The following is a 25,000-nucleotide window of genomic DNA, read 5'->3' as shown; positions in this document are numbered from 1 at the left end:
GTAGGGAGCTGTCACACCCACCGGTGAAAACACCTGATTCAGCCACTAGTACCGTAGGGAGCTGTCACACCCACCGGTGAAAACACCTGATTCAGCCACTAGTACCGTAGGGAGCTGTCACACCCACCGGTGAAAACACCTGATTCAGCCACTAGTACCGTAGGGAGCTGTCACACCCACCGGTGAAAACACCTGATTCAGCCACTAGTACCGTAGGGAGCTGTCACACCCACCGGTGAAAACACCTGATTCAGCCACTAGTACCGTAGGGAGCTGGCACACCCACCGGTGAAAACACCTGATTCAGCCACTAGTACCGTAGGGAGCTGGCACACCCACCGGTGAAAACACCTGATTCAGCCACTAGTACCGTAGGGAGCTGTCACACCCACCGGTGAAAACACCTGATTCAGCCACTAGTACCGTAGGGAGCTGTCAAGCCCACCGCAAATAACTGTCAAATAACCCCATCCTACTCAATGACAGCTCTGTCCAGCCTACTGTGCCCCAGTGGCACCCTATTCCATATATAGTACACTACTTTTGACCAGGACCCATAGGGCTCTGGTTGACAGTAGTGCACTAGGAAGGAAACAGGGTGAAATTTGCAACGCACCCCAGCTCTCTGCTCTGTTCTTCAACTAGTCTTTTACTGTCTGTCCATTTGTGTCTCTGACTATGAGTCAGTTGTGTAATCCCTGGTCCCTAGTTACAGGTGTTTCATTACAGCCAGCACATAACACCAGGCTGGTTAGACTGTCTGAAACCTGCCTGCTCATCACACACACAGCTCTGGTCCAGTCCCAGTGGGATGACATCACAACGTGTAGTTAGCTGATGGAGCTGTTCTTGGACTTCAAAAGCCATCATGCTGACAAAGATAAGAGGCAGTCACATTTTCTGCCAGCCTGGTGTCAGTTTCAGATCTGTTGCCAACTCCTCTTACTAACGTGTACTGTACTGCATGACAACGATAGTTGGAGCAGTTGGCTATGGCATGTGTAGCATTAGGACCAGCCCAGGCTAGTGTGTTTTGGAGTCCAGGCTCAGAAACCCTGAATTGTGTTATTGTGAGGGGCAGAGCTGGGGGTGTTATGTGGTCTCCTGTTCCCTGCGTAAAGGCCCGGAAGCAGAGCAGCATTTCCCTTTAATATTTCACATCCCTCGTCAGCTCCTCAGTCCCCTACAGCTACACCCATTACCCTTTATTAATTCATCAGCCCCTCCACTACACTGACACATAATGGTCCCCACTAGAGCTGCCTGCCAGGGAGGGAGGGGGGAGGGAGGCGGGGGGTGGTCAGGCAGGGACGCAGGCGGGTGGTCAGGCAGGCGGGAGAACTTGCCTCTGTGTGTGATGTCATCACTCTGCTTCCAGACCAACAGGCAGGCGAGGGGGAGCTGCAGCTGGTATTAGTCAGCTCCTGGAATAGGCAGCAGAGAGAGAGAGCTGCCTGGCTGCCTGCCTGTGAATGAGGTCATCACTCTGAGCCTGTTCACACTGTTTCCTGTGACATCTTTAGATTGAATGTGGGGGTAACAGGCAGAATGTACAGTAGTACTGTAGTAGTCCACCTGACTAACTAAATGAACTAGGAGGTCAGTTTTGAGCCTCAGGAGGTACAGATTGTGGTTTCCTCTCTCTCTTCATCCACCCATTAGTTGTGTACTGTAGGGGTGTTCACTATTGTTTTATGGATTTCCCAAAGCGCTCAATTGCTGAATCCTTTCATTGTGTTCTGCTACTGTTGCCTGACAGAGATATTATGCTTGGAGGGAGAGATGAAATTTATGAATATTCACCTTCCCTCCTTCTAACATAACTGTGTGGGAGGGAGTGTTTGGTCATTGTTTTTTGATCACTGTCTATAGGGATATTGTGTGATCACTGTCTGTAGAGAGAGTGTGTGATCACTGTCTGTAAGGATATTGTGTGATCACTGTCTGTAGGGAGAGTGTGTGATCACTGTCTGTAGGGAGAGTGTGTGATTGCTGTCTGTAGGGAGAGTGTGTGATTGCTGTCTGTAGGAAGAGTGCGACCTAACCAACATAATAAAGAAAACAAAGATAACTAAGGTCAGGGCGTGACAGAGAGTGTGTGATCGCTGTCTGTAGGGAGAGTGTGTGATCACTGTCTGTAGGGAGAGTGTGTGATTGCTGTCTGTAGGAAGAGTGTGCGACCTAACCAACATAATAAAGAAAACAAAGATAACTAAGGTCAGGGCGTGACAGAGAGTGTGTGATCGCTGTCTGTAGGGAGAGTGTGTGATTGCTGTCTGTAGGGAGAGTGTGTGATTGCTGTCTGTAGGAAGAGTGCGACCTAACCAACATAATAAAGAAAACAAAGATAACTAAGGTCAGGGCGTGACAGAGAGTGTGTGATCGCTGTCTGTAGGGAGAGTGTGTGATTGCTGTCTGTAGGGAGAGTGTGTGATTGCTGTCTGTAGGAAGAGTGTGCGACCTAACCAACATAATAAAGAAAACAAAGATAACTAAGGTCAGGGCGTGACAGAGAGTGTGTGATCGCTGTCTGTAGGGAGAGTGTGTGATCACTGTCTGTAGGGAAAAGAACAGCATTACCTAACCTCAGTCTCCTGTGGGTGGGGCCTCCTGGGTGACAGTTTGATGACATGTAGCAGAAGGCCGGAGGTCCGAACTGACAGAGAAGGATTATATTAGCTCCCAATTAGCCCTTACTCATGCTGGAACTGTATCAGAAAGGTCAAAGTTTACACATATGGTTGGCTGTGTGTGTGTGTGTGTGTGTGTGTGTGTGTGTGTGTGTGTGTGTGTGTGTGTGTTGTGTGTGTGTGTGTGTGTGTGTGTGTGTGTGTGTGTGTGTGTGTGTGTGTGTGTGTGTGTGTGTGTGTGTGTGTGTGTGTGTGTGTGTGCTAGAGAGGGAGGGAGAGAAATGGTCCGCTCTAGTTTAGTGGCCTGAAAGTGGGGCGATCTGTTCCTTGGAAGTTTCCCAGTGAAGTTTCCTGGGGACCGAGACACTGAAAATATCTATCTATATACACTCTTTGTCCTACATACAGTAAAAGAAAGGCTGAAAGAGAGAGAGAGAAAGACATAGAGAGAGAGTGACATAGAGAGAGAGAGACATAGAGAGAGAGACAGAGAGAGAAAGAGGTGTAGCAAGAGAGATTGATTGGGGAGGGTAAATGACACCACAGACAATGATGGTGGGACATTACAGACCAGATGACATGGCTTTGGATCCACATTGTAAACTTTGACCACTTGTAAGCACTATATCAATCTAATCTGTTAACGGAAGTGTGACCCATGTTATGATCCTGGCTCACAGAACAACTGTGAACCGTTGCTGGACCACTAAGGACCACATAGAATCTGACTTATCTCACTGACACTACCTCTCAGCAGGAGATGGACTGTGGGTGAGGATAAAGAGGGTCAATCAACCCCACTGATCAGCAGGAAGTCCAGTCAGTCTGACTCTGTCTCCCTGGAGTACTGTCAAAGGCACGACGTGACCCTTAACTAAATTGCAGCTTTCCAAGGAGAGTGCTGAAGGAGAAGTCTTTGTTGAGAGGAGATACGAAGTGGGAGAGATCTCTGTCGATTATAGGAAATATCTAATCTATGTATCTCTCTGTTCCATCTCTTCTCTACAGGGCACATTAATTTAGGCCTATTATGTGTGACTCATCATGACTTCTCTCTTCAAACTAAATTAACATATTCTCCTTGCATTTCTCCACTTAACCGCTCACTTTTCTCCTTTGGTGTCCGCCTCCCTCAAGCGTTTTAGTTTTCCCTCTCACCCCAGTCCACCTCCTGCGGTCTCTTCTCCTCCTGCTCCCTGTTCTGCCTTCTTCACGCTCCTTTCCACTTCAACAGTCTGTCTCAGCTTCCTTTCTCAGTATTTTTCTCTCAGCCCTCTCTCCTCCCCAATATCTCCCTGTTCCTCTCTGTCTCTCCCATCCTGTCTGTCCTCCCTCCTCTGTCTTGTTCCCCTCTCCGTCTCTCTAATCAGATCTGCTGTGTTCCTTTCCTCCTTCTATCTGCTTTTCTACTATGATCTCTCTCTCTCCTGGCTCCCAGTCCTTCTCCTTGTTCCAAATCCTCAGCTCCTCTATTGAAACTAATCCTCTGTATTTCTCTACCCCCAACCCTGGAGCTTCTCTCTCTCTCTTTCCCCTCTCTCTCCATCTCTTTATCCATTCAACTCCCCCGCTCCATAGTGTCCTATTGCCTCCTCCCTATCTGCTCCCTTCTTCTATCTTCTCCTCCCTATCTCTGATTACTCAGCACTATGCTAAATATATTTTTGGATCATATTTTATATTTTCTACCTTTCCCAGTTAGGCAGCTTTCTGACAGGCTTCCGACCTAGATGCCATCTCCGTGTCCTTCCACCAGCCCCCCCAATATCTTTCTCTCTCTCTCTCTTTCGCTCTTTCTCTCTCTCTCTCTCTCTCTGTTTCTTTCTTTCTTTCTCTCTCCGTCTCTCTCTCTCTCTCTTTCTTTCTGCCCTTCCCCATGTGTCTGTCTCTGTCTAAAACCTGCTCTCTCTCTCTCTCTCTCTCTCTCTCTGAGTCTCTCTGTCGTCTCTGCTACCTGACAGTGTTACTGTATGGTGGTGTCCAGGTGTGCTGTAACACTACTGTGTCATGTGTACTTCCATGTACTCCATGGCTTTGTTTTGGCACAATGTGTCACCATCTCTCACACTAAAATATTCCTTCTCTCCCACCCTGTGGTTTCTCATTTTCTCATATTGTCTTCTCCTCTCCTCTCATTCTCTCTGTGGACAGCTAGTGGTATTTGCTGTCACTCACTGTCCTCTGGGAACAGCCCTGGGAGCTGTTGTCAAACACAGCTTTTCTCACAGTGGCCCCTCTCTTCCCTGTGTCTTTCAACCATCTTACACACACACACACACACACACACACACACACACACACACACACACACACATACTCCATGTTCAATTTACAGTTCATTACTCTCCTATGCTTGGGTGCATTCAAAGTGAAATAGCTCGAACACAATGAGCGACAGGATATTGGATGTTTTCAAAATGAACGTTTAAATGAGCACCCAGAGATAAAACATCACAATTTAGGCAGTTTTATTGGCAGTGCTATCTCTCTTTTTGTCTTTGTTTCTGGGTATTCATTGTTAATATAGTTGTGTTGTATTGTAACTGATGTGGGTGTGTGCTGTGTGGTAGATGTCAGGAGGGCAGGGTCAGTTTCAGAATTTGGGTTTGTCCTCTTCAGCTGGTGTGAATTGTGTTGTGTGGCCACTTGAACATGCTGTTTTAGCTGTGGGGAGCTGTCCTGTGTGGAGTGGTGCTGAAACTCACAGAGCGCAATGCTGCCTAGTAACCACTAGGGACTGACCTGAACACTCTCCAGCTTGTAGTGCACTGTCTGCAGTCCGAGGTGCATCACAGACGCTCTGAAATTGTTCTCTCCACTCTGAGAGGTGAGGTTGAAGACTGTTTCATGCTACTGTGAAGTGTTATAGTCTAGTCTAGTCAAATGTGTGAGTGTGTAGAGGTAGTCTACAGTGTGTATTGTATTGTTTGCAGTAGTAGTGTAATGTTTGTAGTTTCAGTGGTGCTCTTAACAGTATAACAGTCATTGTAGTCAGTCTATAGATGTAGTATTTATCAAGGCACTGGCTACCAGGGCAGTATTATGTATGTCTACTATATATAGAGCAGAGGTGGAAGATCTATTGCATAGATATTTATATGGGAGGTGTTGAAGAATAAATTGTGATGAAATGGCAGCGCATGGTGACAGTGAAAAGGCAGAATGAAAGGAGTCAGTCTGTTCCCATAGTGACCAGAGTCAGGACATGAAACAGTGTAGGAACCCCGACACACACTGGGGCTGCTGGTTGAGTTTTTAGGATTGTCCTTGGAACTCTCTCTCTCTCTCTGTCTCTCTCGTTCTCTTTTTCTCCCTCTTTCTCTCTCTCTCTCTCTCTCTCTCTCTCTCTCTCTCTCTCTCTCTCTCTTGACCTTTCATGGTTCTCCTCTTCTCCTTTCTCCTCCTCAGTGAGTCTTGGGGAATGATGCCGCTGCCGTTTGTGCCACCCTCCCTGTCGCCATGACGATGCCGCTCAGCCCCCTCTCCAGTGACGAGGAGCAGCAAAGGATGCTGGGAAACAATAGACATCTATATCCTGGGGCAGAGGACGAGGAAGAGGAGGAGGAAGATGAAGAAGAGGAGGGTGAGGAAGATGACCGTGATGCAGAGGGAGAAGATGGGGAGAATGGAGAGCTGGAGGGAGAAGAGGAAGAAGAGGAAGTGGAGGAAGTCAGGCGAGGAGGGGGCATGTCGCGAGGAGGCAGGGATGAGGGGCACAGGCAATTAGGCAAAATGACTGGACGACCCACAGGAGACAGACAGATACGACCCGGCAACATTGGGCACACAGTAAACCCTTATTCGTCCAACCATGGACCCACCCATCAACAGCCAGCCAATCAGCAGCAGCAGCAGAAGAGGCTGAGAGAGCATAGCTCCAGCAGGGCGCCGTCAGAGGACGCCCACATCGCCATGATGGTGTTCCGCATCGGCATCCCCGACATCAAACAGACGGTCAGTGACATCACACCTATTGTACCACCCCTACAGATGTAGGATCTAAATTTGAGTCCATTTGCTACAGCAGGAAAATAATCCTGCAGCAACAGGAAATTTGAATTATTATGTGGATCATAATTAATGAACATTTTTGGAAGGGTTGATACATTTTAAGGGAAAATCAAGTCTGAAATGTCAAAGTGGAAATTACAAACTTTAGAAGCCTTGTTAAAACTCAAATACACCATAAGTTAGCATTTTCTGCCTCGCAGGATAATTCTCAGCAACAAAAGAGGGATCAAATTAAGATCCTACATCCGTATAGCAACCACTGGCATCAATAAACACAAACATTATGACCACTGACAGTCAGTACCACACCCTATAACCAACCTTCAGGACCACCCCCATTCACACTTCCGTCAAACAGACAGTCACTACTTCTCCCCCATACAACCACTGACGCCCAGTTCAACTGTTGGTGAGTATGCTGGGGGTTTACATCTTGAACTCTTCACAGCAGTTGCTTGACTTCTGACCTGTTCTTGTGTGTCTCTCTGTGTTTGGGTACGTACATATTTTGTATTTTTTCTCAATGTCTCGACAATTCGAATCTGCAAAGCTAGGCAGACATTCTCCCAGAGTACTTCTTCAGATCCACTAAGACATAAGGGCGAAGTGTGTTCACACACACACACACACACACACACACGTGCGCGTACACACACAGCGCCTCAGCAGCAGAAACATACGGTTTGATCCTGTCAGCACAGTGACTGAACTGAGAGAGAGTTTCAAGGTGACCTAGCTGTTTTACAGAATAGAAATACAGAGACAGAGTGAGAGAAAAAGAGACCAAGAGAGAGACAGAGAGACAGACAGAGACAGACAGAGAGAGATAGAGAGAGAGAGACAGACAGAGAGAGATAGAGAGAGACAGAGAGACAGATACAGACAGAGAGAGACAGAGACAGCCAGGGAGAGACAGACAGAGAGAGACAGAGACAGACAGAGACAGACAGATACAGACAGAGAGAGATAGAGAGAGAGAGAGAGAGAGAGCCAGGGAGAGACAGACAGAGAGAGACAGAGAGAGACCGAGAGAGAGAGACAGAGAGAGGGTGCTTCTGTCACCAACCAAGGAGGGCCTACAGCAGCACCTAGATATTCTGCACAGATTCTGCCAGACCTGGGCCCTGACAGTAAATCTCAGTAAGACCAAAATAATGGTGTTCCAAAAAAGTCCAGTCACCAGGACCACAAATACAAATTCCATCTAGACACTGTTGCCCTAGAGCACACAAAAAAACGATACATACCTTGGCCTAAACATCAGTGCCACAGGTAACTTCCACAAAGCTGTGAACGATCTGAGAGACAAGGCAAGAAGGGCATTCTATGCCATCAAAAGGGACATAAATTTCAACATACCAATTAGGATCTGGCTAAAAATACTTGAATCAGTCATAGAGCCCATTGCCCTTTATGGTTGTGAGTTCTGGGGACCGCTCACCAACCAAGACTTCACAAAATGGGACAAACACCAAATTGAGACTCTGCATGCAGAATTCTGCAAAAATATCCTCGGTGTACAACGTAGAACACCAAATAATGCGTGCAGAGCAGAATTAGGCCGATACCCACTAATTATCCAAATCCAGAAAAGAGACGTTAAATTCTACAATCAACTAAAAGGAAGCGACTCCAAAACCTTCCATAACAAAGCCATCACCTACAGAGAGATGAACCTGGAGGAGAGTCCCATAAGCAAGCTGGTCCTGGGGCTCTGTTCACAAACATAAACACACCCCACAGAGCTCCAGGACAACAGCACAATTAGACCCAACCAAATCATGAGAAAAAAAAAAGATAATTATTTGACACATTGGAAAGAATTAACAAAAAAAACAGAGCAAACTAGAATGCTATTTGGCCTTAAACAGAGAGTACACAGTGGCAGAATACCTGACCACTGTGACTGACCCAAACTTAAGGAAAGCTTTGACTATGTACAGACTCAGTGAGTATAGCCTTGCTATTGAGATTGGCCGCCGTAGGCAGACATGGCTCTCAAGAGAAGACAGGCTATGTGCTCAAATGAGGTGGAAACTGAGCTGCACTTCCTAACCTCCTGCCCAATGTATGACCATATTAGAGAGACATATTTCCCTCAGATTACACAGATCCACAAAGAATCGAAAACAAATCCAATTTTGATAAACTCCCATATCTACTGGGTGAAATACCACAGTGTGCCATCACAGCAGCAAGATTTGTGACCTTTTGCCACAAGAAAAGGGCAACCAGTGAAGAACAAACAGCATTGTAAATACAACCCATATTTATGCTTATTTATTTTCCCTTGTGTACTTTAATCATTTATACATTGTTACAACACTGTATATATTTTATTGTTTTGAAACTTCTGTATGTGTAATGTTTACTGTTAATTTTTATTGTTTATTTCACTTTTGTATATTATCTACCTCACTTGTTTTGGCAATGTTAACACGTTTCCCATGCTAATAAAGCCCCTTGAATTGAATTGAATTGAGAGACAGAGAGAGAGAGAGAGAGAGAGACAGAGAGAGAGAGAGAGAGAGAGAGAGAGAGAGAGAGAGAGAGAGAGAGAGAGACAGAAAGAGACAGAGAGAGAAGAACACCCTCTGGCTTACTGTCACTAATAAGGAGGTTTAAAATTGTGTAATAAAGCCAAACTCAATATGAGAAAAGCTATTTTTGGTTGGTTCTAGCGGTAGCCCACCGCTAGAACCCTGGTCTGAACCATGATACCCTCATATCCCCCACAGAGCAGAGCATGGTGGAATAGACAAATTGTAGGTGAGACCAATCCACAGTCAGGTTTTCTTCAGAATGTGATAGCTAGTATGGGACATGTCAATCTCCCCACCTAGACAAACAGAAACCAGTGACATGTCAATCTCCCCCCACCTAGACAAACAGAAACCAGTGACATGTCAATCTCCCCACCTAGACAAACAGAAACCAGTGACATGTCAATCTCCCCACCTAGACAAACAGAAACCAGTGACATGTCAATCTCCCCCACCTAGACAAACAGAAACCAGTGACATGTCAATCTCCCCACCTAGACAAACAGAAACCAGTGACATATCAATCTCCCCACCTAGACAAACAGAAACCAGTGACATGTCAATCTCCCCACCTAGACAAACAGAAACCAGTGACATGTCAATCTCCCCACCTAGACAAACAGAAACCAGTGACATGTCAATCTCCCCACCTAGACAAACAGAAACCAGTGACATGTCAATCTCCCCCACCTAGACAAACAGAAACCAGTGACATGTCAATCTCCCCACCTAGACAAACAGAAACCAGTGACATGTCAATCTCCCCCACCTAGACAAACAGAAACCAGTGACATGTCAATCTCCCTCCACCTAGACAAACAGAAACCAGTGACATGTCAATCTCCCCACCTAGACAAACAGAAACCAGTGACATGTCAATCTCCCCCACCTAGACAAACAGAAACCAGTGAAATGTCAATCTCCCCCACCTAGACAAACAGAAACCAGTGACATGTCAATCTCCCCCACCTAGACAAAGAGAAACCAGTGAAATGTCAATCTCCCCCACCTAGACAAACAGAAACCAGTGACATGCCAATCTCTCCCCACCTAGACAAACAGAAACCAGTGACATGTCAATCTCCCCACCTAGACAAACAGAAACCAGTGACATGTCAATCTCCCCCACCTAGACAAAGAGAAACCAGTGAAATGTCAATCTCCCCCACCTAGACAAACAGAAACCAGTGACATGCCAATCTCTCCCCACCTAGACAAACAGAAACCAGTGACATGTCAATCTCTCCCCACCTAGACAAACAGAAACCAGTGACATGTCAATCTAGGATGCTCTGTCTCTCTGTCTCTCTCTCTCTCTCGCTCTCTCTCTCTCTGTCTCTCTCTCTCTCAGATGAGTATCAGGACCTAATGGATCATGAATCATTTGATTGTGCTGTAAATTGAATTACTAAGAGCAGAGAGATTGGGGACTGTGGTGTGTGTGTGTGTGTGTGCGTGCGCGTGCGTGTGCGTGTGTGTGAGAGAGAGAGAAGTGTAGAGTGGGGTGATATACATGCTACATGAAAGCCGATGCTCTTTTTACTCAACCACACACAACCACTTTACAAACAAGGGAACTCCAAATGTGAACATATGTGCATTTTTGACAGTATCCCCTATGCATCTTGTTTGATATGTGTGTGAGTGTATTACAGTCGGGAAAGTATTCAGACCGCTTGACTTGTTCCACATTTTGTTACGTTACAGCCTTATTCAAAAATGTATTTGCATTTTTATTTATTTATTGTTAAATAGTCATCAATCTACACATAATACCCCATAATGACAAAGCAAAAACAGGTTTTTATACATTTTTGCAAATGTATAAAAAATAAAGTGGAAATCTCACATTTACACAAGTATTCAGACCCTTTACTCAGTACTTTGTTGAAGCACCCTTGGCAGCGATTACATCCTCTTGGCTTCTTGGTTATGATGCTACAAGCTTGACACACCTGTATTTGGGGAGTATCTCCCATTCTTCTCTGCAGATCCTCTCAAGCTCTGTCAGGTTGGATGGGGAGCGTTGCTGCACAGCTATTTTCAGGTCTCTCCAGAGATGTTTGATCGGGTTCAAGTCTGGGCTCTGGCTGGGCCACTCAAAGACATTCAGAGACTTGTCCCGAAGCCACTCCTGCGTTGTCTTGGCTGTGTGCTCAGGGTCATTGTCCTGTTGGAAGGTGAACCTTTGCCCCCAGTCTGAGGTACTGAGTGCTCTGCAGCAGGATTTCATCAAGGATCCCTCTGTACTTTGCTCTGTTCATATTTCCCTCAATCCTGACCACCTCCCTGACCAAGGCCCTTCTCCCCCAATTGCACAGTTTGCCCTGGCAGCCAGTCTAGGAAGAGTCTTGGTGGTTCCAAACTTCTTCCATTTAAGAATGATAGAGGCCACTGTGTTCTTGAAGACATTCAATGCTGCACACATTTTTTGGTACCCTTACCCAGATCTGTGGGCCCACACAATCCTGTCTCAGAGCTCTACGGACAATTCCTTCAACCTCGTGGCTTGGTTTTTGCTCTGACATGCATTGTCAACTGTGGGTCCTTATATAGACACGTGTGTGCCTTTCCAAATCATGTCCAATCAATTGAATTTACCACAGGTGAACTACAATCAAGTTGAAGAAACATCTCAAGGATGATCAATGGAAAATGTTGAGTCTTATAGCAAAGGGTCTGAATACTTATATAAATAAGGTATTTCTGTTTTGTTGTATTTAATTAATTTTAGAATAAGGCTGTAACGTAACAAAATGTTGAAAATGGGAAGGGGTCTCAATACTTTCTGAATGCACTGTATGTGTCTGTGTGCTGATTTGAATGTGTTTTGATGACTATACGAGTGTGTATTACTGTGTAGTACTGTGTATTACTGTGTAGTACTGTGTATTACTGTATTCTGTGGATCTCCTGCTGTTACTTGTTCCCTCGCTCCGCTGTGTGTGCGAACAGTGAGAAGCATGCTGGGGAATTGGTTACCCAAGATCCTTTCTCTGTGTCTTATGGAAGGAACATGTACAGTATTTTGACATGATCTAAGATAACCAATACTACAATTAGTGCTGCCACGTTATGGTCAGTGACACCACATGACTTCTGGATGTTTCTGAGGAGTAGGGCAATATCCTGTCCTCTATTTCTCCTCTCTCCTGACCTCCCTCCATCTCCTATCTCCTTCTCTCCTTTTGTCTTTCACACCGTCCCTTCACCCTCCCTACCTCACTTCTTCCCATCTCTCTCTTCGCTCTCTCTCTCTGTCTCTCTCTCTCTGTCTCTCTCTCTCTCTCTCTCTCTCTCTCTCTCTCTCTCTCTCTGTCTCTCTCTCTCTTCTCTCTCTCTCTCTCTCTCTCTCTCTCTCTGTCTCTCTCTTCTCTCTCTCTCTTCTCCTCTCTCCTATCTCCTTCTCTCCTATCTCCTTCTCTCCTGTGCAGTGGGATAATATGTTTGTATAATCTCAGTGTATTAGGCCTGTTCTACATGTCAGCTAATTTGCCCTCAATAAACTCTAATTGCTGGTTAATTGTATTGTAATGAGATCATGGAGAGACGGGCAGCAGCTTATAAACACAAATGTTATGAATTGAGGATTTCCACAACTGGCTAAGAAGTGCCCACATACCCCCTGATATATATTTACCTACACATACAGTATATAGTACATCTATACACAGTCATCTTACCTGCTGTATAAACATAGTAACATCCCATTGACAGACATTTAGAGTAGACCAACAACTGTAAGCCTTGTAAGGGCCTTCTCAGTGCTCAGCCAGAGGTGAAGAGGGGCCCAGATAAGAGAGGCAGAGACAGATAAGAGGGTGAAGAGAGGAGAGGAGAGGACAGGGGATGGAAGGAGGGAGGGAAACGGGGCTGAAAGGAATGTGGAAAGGAGGACTGTGTGACTGTGAGGTAGCTAGAGAGGAGGAACATAGCAAATAGATGGGAAAGAGGTAGTGAGAGAGGAGAAACGGAGAGAGAAATTGACAAACTTAGTGGGAGAGAGGGGGTGGTTATTTCCCCATAGTTCTCATTAAAGGCTGCTAATCCCGCTGCACTTGCCCTGCAGAAAAGGGCCGGAGGGTAGGAGAGAGAGAGAGAGAGAAGGAAGAAAGAAAGGAAGGAAGGAAGGTAGGAAGGAGAGAGAGCGGGAGGCCCATACTATAGTCTGCAGAGATAACGAATGTCAGCACAGATACAAGAAGATGGAGAAAGAGTAACATGGACAAAGATATAATAAATCAATAGAGTGCGTGAGTGAGTGAGAGGGGGTGGGGGTGAAATCCCACTCCTTACAAAATATTTTTAAAAAGTTGAAGCTCATTTACTGCATTTCTGTAAGATTTAAAAACTCTAAATTGAAATTTGGAGAACAGCAAAAACAAGCAAAAAGGACCCAACCATTATTGCCTGAGTTGCTCTAGCTTCATTCACCTCAGTCCAACTACAAACATATAGCCTATTAGCAATACAGTTAGCCTCATTAACTCATCTACAAACATATAGCCTATTAGCAATACAGTTAGACGCATTAACTCATCTACAAACATATAGCCTATTAGCAATACAGTTAGCCTCATTAACTCATCTTCAAACATATAGCCTATTAACAATACAGTTAGCCGCATTAACTCATCTACAAACATATAGCCTATTAGCAATACAGTTAGACGCATTAACTCATCTACAAACATATAGCCTATTAACAATACAGTTAGACGCATTAACTCATCTACAAACATATAGCCTATTAGCAATACAGTTAGCCTCATTAACTCATCTACAAACATATAGCCTATTAGCAATACAGTTAGCCTCATTAACTCATCTACAAACATATAGCCTATTAGCAATACAGTTAGCCACATTAACTCACATTAATTCAGCACCGGGATTAAAAACATACAGAGGGATCTGTTAGCAGAAAAAGTACTTTATTAGCAAAAGGTAAACAGATTTACAGAATTTTTGTTGTAGTAATTTCCTGCAATTCTACACATTTGCCATGACTTATACCATGTTAATATGATATCTCAGTGACTTACAAAATCAATGGGGTCCCTTTGGAGGTCAGGGCCCCTGGGGAAGTGCCCTGCATGCCCGGTTGGTAATTCAACCATGATTACTTTAGATGGCTGGCTAGACTAAGTAGATTAATTTACCAATCTACATTTTTTAACAGATATGGACTAATTGAGTGACTGTGAGTGTGGGAGGAAAACTGCTGATGAACAACCACGTTTTGATGTCACCTTGTATATTCTACTATTCTAATTCTCAACAGTAAGTTGAGACCACGACCGAGTTCCCAAAATATATATTTTACAAATTCTGAAAAATTGCAAAGATCCGGACCTCGGTGTCTTTATATGTAGCTACGGACCTGACTGCAATATGAGTGTAAAAGAGAGAAGTGACAGTCAATATGTAAGCTGCCTCAACCTACAGCTAGTTGTTAGTCTATAATACTGAATCAATAACAGTAAGTCAGAACCAGTCAGACTCAGAAGCAGAGATAGACTTCCTCTCTGTTAGAAGTCTGTAAAGAGTTAGTCTGGAGTGGAGGGCTCATGAGAGAGTTTGAGTCATTTCAACCAATCAGTAGGTATATGTAGGTAGGTACATAGGTACCTACCTATGTAGGTAGGTATATATCCACCCGTTCCTCTTCTCCCACCTGCTTTGGTGTTGAACAGAACCTCTCCTGTCTTAAACAAATGTGCTAATGCCCCTAAGATTAACTGCATAATTAAAATGTACAGTATATGTAAAATCTTTATGTAAAATGTATGTATATGAAGTAGAAAAGCTGTAAAAAACAAAGAAGACGTGTCCTCTGAAGAGGGTGGTGAATGGGTTAATAAAACATACAATAATGTAAAAGCAGAATTACAGTAATTATACAAAGAGTGTCATAATAATTGAAACAATAATGATGGTGATTATGGGAATATTCTTCATGCATTATGCTGTATTGATAAACTTTCTCCTCCTCCTCAATGATCTCAGATTATATTTAGCTTCCCTAGCTTGCATTCTGTTTGTGTGTGTGTTTTTTGAAGGGACTGAGTGTTAATTCTAGTGTGTGATTGAATGTACATGTTGGTGCAGTATGTCAGCGTGTGTGTAAGAAACGATCTATTGCATGCTGACACACCTACTCCCTTTCAATGTCTCTCTTTCTCCATCTCTCTTTTTCTCTCACTCCCTCCTCCCCTCTCTATATCCCTCCCTCGCTCCCTCTCTCTCCCTCTCTCATACATAAACCCTTTCCTCCCCCTGACTCCACCTCTCTCGTTCTCCATCTCACTGTAAAACACACATACACACAGGCACGGGCACTCTCTCACTTTATCCCATAGTTCCCCATCTCCAAGGGAACACAGGATTGTCTCTATGGCAACAAGGAGCTTGCTCCACTAATGAACTGGTTGCCATAGTGATTCGGTTGGCTGTGCACAAACCCAGACTGAATAAAAGAGAGGGAGAGAGACATTTTACACCTCTGCACAGTATTCCATGCTCACTCTCTCTCTCTCCCTCTCTCAAACACACACACACACACACACACACACACACACACACACACACACACACACACAGCCTTTCAGACAGAGAGAGTGTGTGAGACAGTCAGTGAGGGAGAGACTAAGACAGAAAGAGGGGGTTAAACACGTTAGTGAGATGTATTGAGCCGTGGAGCATACATCCATGCATGCAGAAGCAGCAAGCGAGAGATCCAGCTGCTCTCCAGAAGGACCAATCACACAGCTGCTTCAAGGTCAGGGGAATGGCCTGCTCTACCTCAGCCTCAGCCCAGACTCACACCAGAGAGAGAGAGAGAAAGAGAGGAAGACTGTTTGATTCATGATCTACAGAAACAGATGTGGATCCAATGCTAACTGTGCGTGTATGATACAGCACAATCAAATATTATATTCATCTCACCATAAAGGAACGGGTCAGAGGAGACAGTACAATCAGCCATTCATATCTCCTTACTGTATAAAACCATACACATCACTGGTCCCTGTGGTGGACTCACAATGTCTCTCCCTAGTGGTTCAGAATGGTAATAACAGCAGTACTGCAGCGAGGAGCTGTTCTCCACTTCTGACAGACACACTAATACTGCACCAGGACCCTTCCCTCAGTCTAGACTGTTAAATTGCTGTTACTTTTCTACTTTACAGTTCAATGCTTTCCTTTTCCTTACTTTTCTTCTTTAGTGTTTTCATCTAAACCCCAACTACCCCTTCCTCTCTATCTCTCTTCTATAAGCACCACCATTGAACCCTCTCTCTCCTCTCTCTCCCTCTCTCTCTCTCCCTCTCTCTCTCCCCTTCTCTCCCCGTCTCTTCTGCAGAAGTGTTTGCGGTTCAACCCGGATGCGACCGTTTGGAAGGCCAAGCAGCAGGTGCTATGTTCTCTGACCGATTCGTTGCGGGATGTGTTGAACTACGGCTTGTTCCAACCAGCCACCGAAGGCCATGACGCCAAGTTCCTGGAGGAGGAGAAGATGCTGAGAGAGTACCCACAATCCTTTGAGAAGGGGGTACCATATCTGGAGGTATATACAGCCTGGATGTAAGGTTACACTGTAAGGTTACTCTCACTCTGTTGGTTACTCTGTAAGGTTACTCTCACTCTGTGGGTTACTCTGTAAGGTTACTCTGTGGTTACTCTGTGGATTACACTGTAAGGTTACTCTGTAAGGTTACACTGTAAGGTTACTCTCACTCTGTAAGGTTACTCTGTAAGGTTACTCTCACTCTTTGGGCTACACTGTAAGGTTACTCTCACTCTTAGGGCTACACTGTAAGGTTACTCTCACTCTGTGGGTTACTCTGTAAGGTTACTCTGTAATGTTACTCTCACTCTGTGGATTACTCTGTAAGGTTACTCTGTAAGGTTACTCTCACTCTGTTGGCTACACTGTAAGGTTACTCTCACTCTGTGGGTTACTCTGTAAGGTCACTCTGTAAGGTTACTCTCACTCTGTGGGCTACACTGTAAGGTTACTCTCACTCTGTGGGTTACTCTGTAAGGTTACTCTGTAAGGTTACTCTCACTCTGTGGGTTACTCTGTAAGGTTATTCTGTAAGGTTACTCTCACTCTGTGGGTTACTCTGTAATGTCACTCTGTAAGGTTACTCTCACTCTGTGGGCTACACTGTAATGTTACTCTCACTCTGTGGGTTACTCTGTAAGGTTACTCTGTGGGATACACTGTAAGGTTACTCTGTAAGGTTACTCCCACTCTGTGGGGTACTCTGTACGGCTACTCTGTGGGCTATACTGTAAGGTTACTCTCACTCTGTGGGTTACTCTGTAAGGTTACTCTGTAAGGTTACTCTGTTAGGTTACTCTGTGGGTTACTCTGTAAGGTTACTCTGTAGGGTTACTCTGTAAGGTTACTCTGTGGGCTACACTGTAAGATTACTCTCACTCTGTGGGTTACTCTGTAAGGTTACTCTGTGGGTTGCTCTGTACGGTTACTCTGTAAGGTTACTCTGTAAGGTTACTCTGTAAGGTCACTCTCACTCTGTGGGTTACTCTGTAAGATTACTCTGTAAAGTTACTCTGTGGGTTATTCTGTAAGGTTACTCTGTAAGGTTACTCTCTAAGGTTACACTGTAGGGTTACTCTGTACGGTTACTCTGTGGGTTACTCTGTAAGGTTACTCTGTGGGTTACTCTGTAAGGTTACACTGTGCGGTTACTCTGTACAGTTACTCTGTGGGTTACTATGTAAGGCTACTCTGTGGGTTACTCTGTAAGGTTACTCTGTGGGCTACACTGTAAGGTTACTCTGTAAGGTTACTCTGTGGGCTACACTGTAAGGTTACTCTGTAAGGTTACTCTGTGGGCTACACTGTAAGGTCACTCTGTAAGGTTCCTCTGTAAGATTACTCTGTGGGCTACACTGCAAAGTTACACTGTAAGGTTACTCTGTGGGCTACACTGTAAGGTTACTCTGTAAGGTTACTCTGTGGGCTACACTGTAAGGTTACTCTGTGGTCTACACTGTAAGGTTACTCTGTAAGGTACTCTGTGGGCTACACTGTAAGGTTACTCTGTAAGGTTACTCTGTAAGGTCACTCTCACTCTGTGGGTTACTCTGTAAGGTTACTCTGTAAAGTTACTATGTGGGTTATTCTGTAAGGTTACTCTGTAAGGTTACTCTCTAAGGTTACACTGTAGGGTTACTCTGTACGGTTACTCTGTGGGTTACTCTGTAAGGTTACTCTGTGGGTTACTCTGTAAGGTTACACTGTGCGGTTACTCTGTACAGTTACTCTGTGGGTTACTATGTAAGGTTACTCTGTGGGTTACTCTGTAAGGTTACTCTGTAAGGTTACTCTGTGGGCTACACTGTAAGGTTACTCTGTAAGGTTACTCTGTGGGCTACACTGTAAGGTTACTCTGTAAGGTTACTCTGTGGGCTACACTGTAAGGTTACTCTGTAAGGTTCCTCTGTAAGATTACTCTGTGGGCTACACTGTAAAGTTACACTGTAAGGTTACTCTGTGGGCTACACTGTAAGGTTACTCTGTAAGGTTACTATGTGGGCTACACTGTAAGGTTACTCTGTGGTCTACACTGTAAGGTTACTCTGTAAGGTACTCTGTGGGCTACACTGTAAGGTTACTCTGTAAGGTTACTCTGTGGGCTACACTGCAAGGTTACACTGTAAGGTTACTCTGTGGGCTACTCTCACTCTGTGGGCTACACTGTATGGTTACTCTGTAAGGTTACTCTGTGGGCTATACTGTAAGGTTATTCTGTAAGGTTACTCTGTGGGCTACACTGTAAGGTTACTCTGTAAGGTTGCTCTTTAAGGTTACTCTGTGGGCTACACTGTAAGGTTACTCTGTAAGGTTACTCTGTGGTCTACACTGTAAGGTTACTCTGTAAGGTTACTCTGTGGGCTACACTGTAAGGTTATTCTGTACGGTTACTTTGTGGGCTACACTGTAAGGTTACTCTGTAAGGTTACTCTGTGGGCTACACTGTAAGGTTATTCTGTAAGGTTACTTTGTGGGCTACACTGTAAGGTTACTCTGTAAGGTTTCTCTGTGGGCTACACTGTAAGGTTACTCTGTAAGGTTACTCTGTGGGCTACACTGTAAGGTTACTCTGTAAGGTTACTCTGTGGGCTACACTGTAAGGTTACTCTGTAAGGTTACTCTGTGGGCTACACTGTAAGGTTACTCTGTAAGGTTACTCTGTACGGTTACTCTGTGGGCTACACTGTAAGGTTATTCTGTAAGGTTACTCTGTGGGCTACACTGTAAGGTTACTCTGTAAGGTTACTCTGTAAGGTTACTCTGTGGGCTACACTGTAAGGTTACTCTGTAAGGTTACTCTGTGGGCTACTATGTAAGGTTACTCTGTAAGGTTACTCTGTAAGGTTACTCTGTGGGCTACACTGTAAGGTTACTCTGTAAGGTTACTCTGTACGGTTACTCTGTGGGCTACACTGTAAGGTTACTTTGTGGACTACACTGCAAGGTTACTCTGTAAGGTTACTCTATAAGGTTACTCTGTGGGCTACACTGTAAGGTTACTCTGTAAGGTTACTCTGTGGGCTACACTGTAAGGTTACTCTGTAAGGTTACTCTGTGGGCTACACTGTAAGGTTACTCTGTAAGGTTACTCTGTAAGGTTACTCTGTAAGGTTACTCTGTGGGCTACACTGTAAGGTTACTCTGTACGGTTACTCTGTACGGTTACTCTGTGGGCTACACTGTAAGGTTACTTTGTGGACTACACTGCAAGGTTACTCTGTAAGGTTACTCTGTAAGGTTACTCTGTGGGCTACACTGTAAGGTTACTCTGTAAGGTTACTCTGTGGGCTACACTGTAAGGTTACTCTGTAAGGTTACTTTTTGGGCTACACTGTAAGGTTACTCTGTAAGGTTACTCTGTGGGCTACACTGTAAGGTTACTCTGTAAGGTTACTCTGTGGGCTACTCTCACTCTGTGGGTTACTCTGTAAGGTTACTCTGTGGGCTACACTGTAAGGTTACTCTGTAAGGTTACTCTGTGGGCTACACTGTAAGGTTACTCTGTAAGGTTACTCTGTGGGCTACTCTCACTGTGGGTTACTCTGTAAGGTTACTCTGTGGGCTACTCTCACTCTGTGGGTTACTCTGTAAGGTTACTCTGTGGGCTACACTGTAACGTTACTCTGTGGGCTACTCTCACTCTGTGGGTTACCCTGTAAGGTTACTCTGTGGGCTACTCTCACTCTGTGGCTGGAAACTAGTGTAAACCTGTGCCGTTTCTTTCTTTTTTTCTTTTTTCGTTGAGAGGAGGACGAGGAGGAGGATGGAAGTTACGGGTAAACTAGATACAGCATCATTTTGCAATACATCTGCAGGCTCCATCATGTGGATCTAGGCCAAAAGCTGAGAGAATTGAGGACAAAAGGCCTTCCAGTCAGAATTAACTCTCTCTCTCTTTCTCTCTCTCTCTCTCTGTCTCTCTGTCTCTCTCTCTCTCTGTCTCTCTCTCTCTCTCTCTAGTTTCGTTACAAGACCAGAGTGTACAAACAGACCAATCTAGATGAGAAACAGCTGGCTAAACTGCACACTAAGGTACTGGTTGTCTGTTTCAAAGGGTGTGGCACAATGTGAATTGTGGGTATAAGTGTGTGTAGCATGCATTGGTGCAGTATGAAGGTGTATGTGTTGGCGCGAGTGTGTGTGTATGTGTGTGCATACTTATGCATGTGTGTGTGGGTGTGTGCACTCTTTGCTGTCAGTGTGTGTACACGCCTTGTGTGTCTGTGTTAGCTGTGCTGTGCTTTGTGTGGCAGACAACTCCAGTATTAATGTGTCAACTCTGTTCTCTGTGGAACGCAGTGCTGGCACACTCTTAGAAAAAAGTGTTCCAAATGGTTCTTCGGCTTTCCCTATTGGAGAACCCTTCTTGGTTCCAGGTAGAACCCTTTTGGTTCCAGGTAGAACCCTTGAACCGAAAAGGGTTCTTCAATGGGTTCTCCTATGGGGACAGCCAAAGAACACTTTTAGGTTCTGCAGTCCCCTCATCTCTCTCTATCCCCTCATGCCTAGTCCCCTCATCTCTCTCGATCCCCTCATGCCTCTCATAGGCCAGTCTGAAGAAGTTCATGGACTATATCCAAAGTGGCTCTGTGGACAAGATGGCCAAGTTTTTGGACAAAGGGCTTGACCCCAACTACCAGGACCCTGACACGGGAGGTGAGACGCTGTCAGATGCTGTCCGCTGCCAGGGTGACCTGTGACCTCTCCTCAGTCAGTTAGCACCAATCAGCCATTTAGTCTGTCTGTCTGTCTGTCTGTCTGTTTGTCTGTCTGAAATCCTTCTTAGTGACCCATAACATTTGTGGGGCATATGGCCACTGTATATTTAGCATCCTAGAGATAATTTCCAGGCCCTTCAGCCATACAACCTGTCATCTAGCTAGCAAACTGTTCATATCCAAGTTGAATTAGCTAACAGCCAAGATAGCTGTGGGAGCTATGGCTAATGGCTGTCCTCTGTAACCTCGACCTGAAAACCCCAAAATACTCTCTCCAACTCTGAATCACACTTACCCAAAGCTCTATCTATCTAACACTTTATTAAAGATGATTATAATAAGCAAAGGAGACAGTTAGTTTGAGTCTCATTTAAGATAATATAACGAGGTGGGAGACAGGCAGCTACTGTTAGCAGTTTTGGGTGTGCTGCAACAATCCTCTCACACAACAGAGCCTGCTGTCGCTGGGAGTGTGAAGTGCACTTCCACATGGCAACACCAGGGGGCAGCATCTGCCACTATCAGATAATAGATACCGTACTACTACAGTAGACTAGAGTGACATGATGCTGTAATGTTCATGTCATAACTCCATGGCCCCACTCCTGTCTGTCTGATTAAATATATGAGCCCCTCCGTCCCGCCATTGCTCCATCTCTCTCTCCTCTGTAGAAACCCCCCTGACGTTGGCCGTGCAATGTGAGCCGGGGGGAGGGGAGGCCATACGGGGGCTGGTGCTGGGAGGGGCTCATCTTGATTTCAGGTCCAAGGACGGACTCACACCTCTACACAAGGCTGTCCGCAGCCACTGCCACACAGCCTTGCTGGTAAACACACACATATACCTCCTTGCACTCACATCCATGGATTAAAGGAGCATGTATGGACCCACTGTGCATAGTGTCTTGTATTGAGATACAGTCATGATGTTCTTATAATGATATCGCATATGTTATAGTGATATTCAACTAATCGTTTAATACACTCTTAGAAAAAAAGTTTCGTAAAGGGGTTTTCGGCTTTCCCCATAGGATAACCCTTTTTGGTTCCAGGTTGAACTATTTTGGGTTCCATGTAGAACACAATGCTACAAGGAACTCAAAAGGGTTCTATCTGGAACCAAAAGGGTTCTACCTGGAACTAAAAAGGGTTATTTAGAGGGTTCTCCTACGGGGACAGCCAAAGAAACATTTTAGGTTCTAGATAGCACCTTTTTTTCTAAGAGTGTAAGTATGTGTGTCTACCTGGTGTATCCCTATAGACCTTGCTGTCTCTGGGTGCGTCTCCGGACTATAAGGACCGGCGGGGGCTGACTCCGCTCTACCACACTGTGCTGACAGGGGGCGACACCTCCTGCTGTGAGACCCTGCTCCACCACCGCGCCAAGCTGGCCGTCAGGGACGAGAACGGCTGGGATGAGACACACCAGGTAGGTTGAGGTGTAGGTGTGTGTTTTTTTCTGTGGGGTTTAGTCTGTGTTCAAGTGTCAAAGTCCATTAGCGTTTCACTGTGTTTGTGTGTGTATATAGGTTTGTGTGTGCGTGTGTATTTGTGTTAATGTCAGTGTGTAAATGTCATCTCTATATTTATGTTATCCATTCATGTCATGGTACGCCTCCCTTACCCTGATGTGTCTCTCCTGCTACTCACCCCCCTGTACCCCTCTAACCCATGATGAGGCCCGTCTCTCATCCCCCTTTACCCTCTAACCCATGATGAGGCCCGTCTCTCATCTCCCTGTACCCTCTAACCCATGATGCGGCCCGTCTCTCATCTCCCTGTACCCTCTAACCCATGATGAGGCCCGTCTCTCATCCCCCTTTACCCTCTAACCCATGATGAGGCCCGTCTCTCACCTCCCTGTACCCCTTTAACCCATGATGAGGCCCGTCTCTCATCCCCCTTTACCCTCTAACCCATGATGAGGGCCGTCTCTCACCCCCCTGTACCCCTTTAACCCATGATGAGGCCCGTCTCTCATCCCCCTTTACCCTCTAACCCATGATGAGGGCCGTCTCTCACCCCCCTGTACCCCTTTAACCCATGATGAGGCCCGTCTCTCATCTCCCTGTACCCTCTAACCCATGATGAGGCCCGTCTCTCCCCCTGTACCCTCTAACCCATGATGAGGCCCGTCTCTCATCTCCCTGTACACTCTAACCCATGATGAGGCCCGTCTCTCACCCCCCTGTACCCTTTAACCCATGATGAGGCCCGTCTCTCATCTCCCTGTACCCTCTAACCCATGATGAGGCCCGTCTCTCACCCCTGTACCCTTTAACCCATGATGAGGCCCGTCTCTCATCCCCCTGTCACTCCATAGCTCAGGTATGAAGAGGACAGCAGATAGAACCCTGGAGACACACAGGTACTGTACTAACTTCCCCTCCATTTCAACATTCTTTCCATCCTTTCATCATTATGTCTGTGTGTATTTGTGCTGTTGTCGTTGAGCGTTGTTGTGTATCTATGTGCGTATCTATGTGCGTATCTATGTGTGAGTGGCTCGGTAAGTGTATATTCTCGCTGTTTTCTGATGTGTGTGTTGTTCCTGTTTCTCTCTCCTTTTGACAATGTATAACCCCCCTCTTTCTCCACTCTTTATTTCCTTGATCTCTATCTTTCACCATCTCCCTCTTCATTCATTTTTATTTTCTTTACCTTTGATTGCCTGTCATCCCCCTCTCCCCACCCCCCCCACTCTCTCTCTCTCTCCCCACCCCCCCCACTCTCTCTCTCTCCCCACCCCCCACCCTTCTCTCTCTCTCTCTCTCTCTCCCCACCCCTCTCTCTCTCTCTCTCTCTCTCTTTCTATCTCTCTGTCCCCACCTCTCTCCCTCTCTCTTTCTCTCACTCTCTCACTCTCTCTACCCCCCATCTCTCTATCTCTCTCCACCTTTCTCGCTCTCTCTCCCCCCACCTCTCTCTCTCTCTCCCTCCCTCCCTCCCTCTCTGTGCTCACTCTGCTCTGATCCCAGGCCTGTCAGAATGGCAACGCCCAGCATCTGGAGCACCTTCTTTTTTACGGGGCAGACTCCACTTCCCAGAATGCCTCAGGAAACACTGCCTTGCACGTTTGTGCTTTATACAACAAGGTAGTGCTCTCTAGTAGTGTCATAAACAAACATCAAATAAAGATGACTTTGTAGTTTTGTAATCCAGTATTACAGTTATTTGCTGCTAATTGATTGACATGTATTTTGGCCATACAGGACAGCTGTGCACGAATTCTACTTTACAGGGGAGCCAATAAAGACACAAAGAATAACAGTGGGCAGAACCCATTTCAGGTGATTATACAATACATGGCTGGGCTAATGGAATAATGTATTTGTATGTACATTGCTTGGATGGGGTTGTGTGTGATGAAGTTACTAAAGCAGAAAATGCTATTGGATGAGATGTACCAGTGTTAGTGATATTGTTCTGTAACGTGTACGAGGGTCCACGGTGGGACAATCCTGTCTGACCCCTTGAGCTGCGTTCTCGTACCCTGTGCTCCTTACAAAAGGCCAGCTGAGACAAGGA

At 45.5% G+C, this 25,000-nt stretch overlaps 1 protein-coding gene across 1 annotated transcript in view; it reads left to right on the top strand.

Moving 5' to 3' along the window:
• LOC110485205 (SH3 and multiple ankyrin repeat domains protein 1) overlaps nucleotides 1–25,000 on the top strand; it is a 93,062-nt gene that overhangs the window by 31,500 nt on the left and 36,562 nt on the right. Inside the window, exons 2-9 of the mRNA XM_036939760.1 lie at nucleotides 6,039–6,584; nucleotides 16,551–16,754; nucleotides 20,715–20,786; nucleotides 21,302–21,410; nucleotides 22,145–22,299; nucleotides 22,734–22,901; nucleotides 24,451–24,567; nucleotides 24,685–24,762. Of these exons, the coding sequence (XP_036795655.1) occupies nucleotides 6,090–6,584; nucleotides 16,551–16,754; nucleotides 20,715–20,786; nucleotides 21,302–21,410; nucleotides 22,145–22,299; nucleotides 22,734–22,901; nucleotides 24,451–24,567; nucleotides 24,685–24,762 (1,398 nt within the window). The 5' untranslated portion in view covers nucleotides 6,039–6,089. The remainder of the gene's footprint in view (nucleotides 1–6,038; nucleotides 6,585–16,550; nucleotides 16,755–20,714; nucleotides 20,787–21,301; nucleotides 21,411–22,144; nucleotides 22,300–22,733; nucleotides 22,902–24,450; nucleotides 24,568–24,684; nucleotides 24,763–25,000) is intronic.

Source organism: Oncorhynchus mykiss, chromosome 13, assembly GCF_013265735.2.
Source record: "Oncorhynchus mykiss isolate Arlee chromosome 13, USDA_OmykA_1.1, whole genome shotgun sequence".
In the NCBI taxonomy this organism is placed as follows: domain Eukaryota; kingdom Metazoa; phylum Chordata; class Actinopteri; order Salmoniformes; family Salmonidae; genus Oncorhynchus; species Oncorhynchus mykiss.
This window is presented reverse-complemented; position numbering and strand designations above follow the sequence as displayed.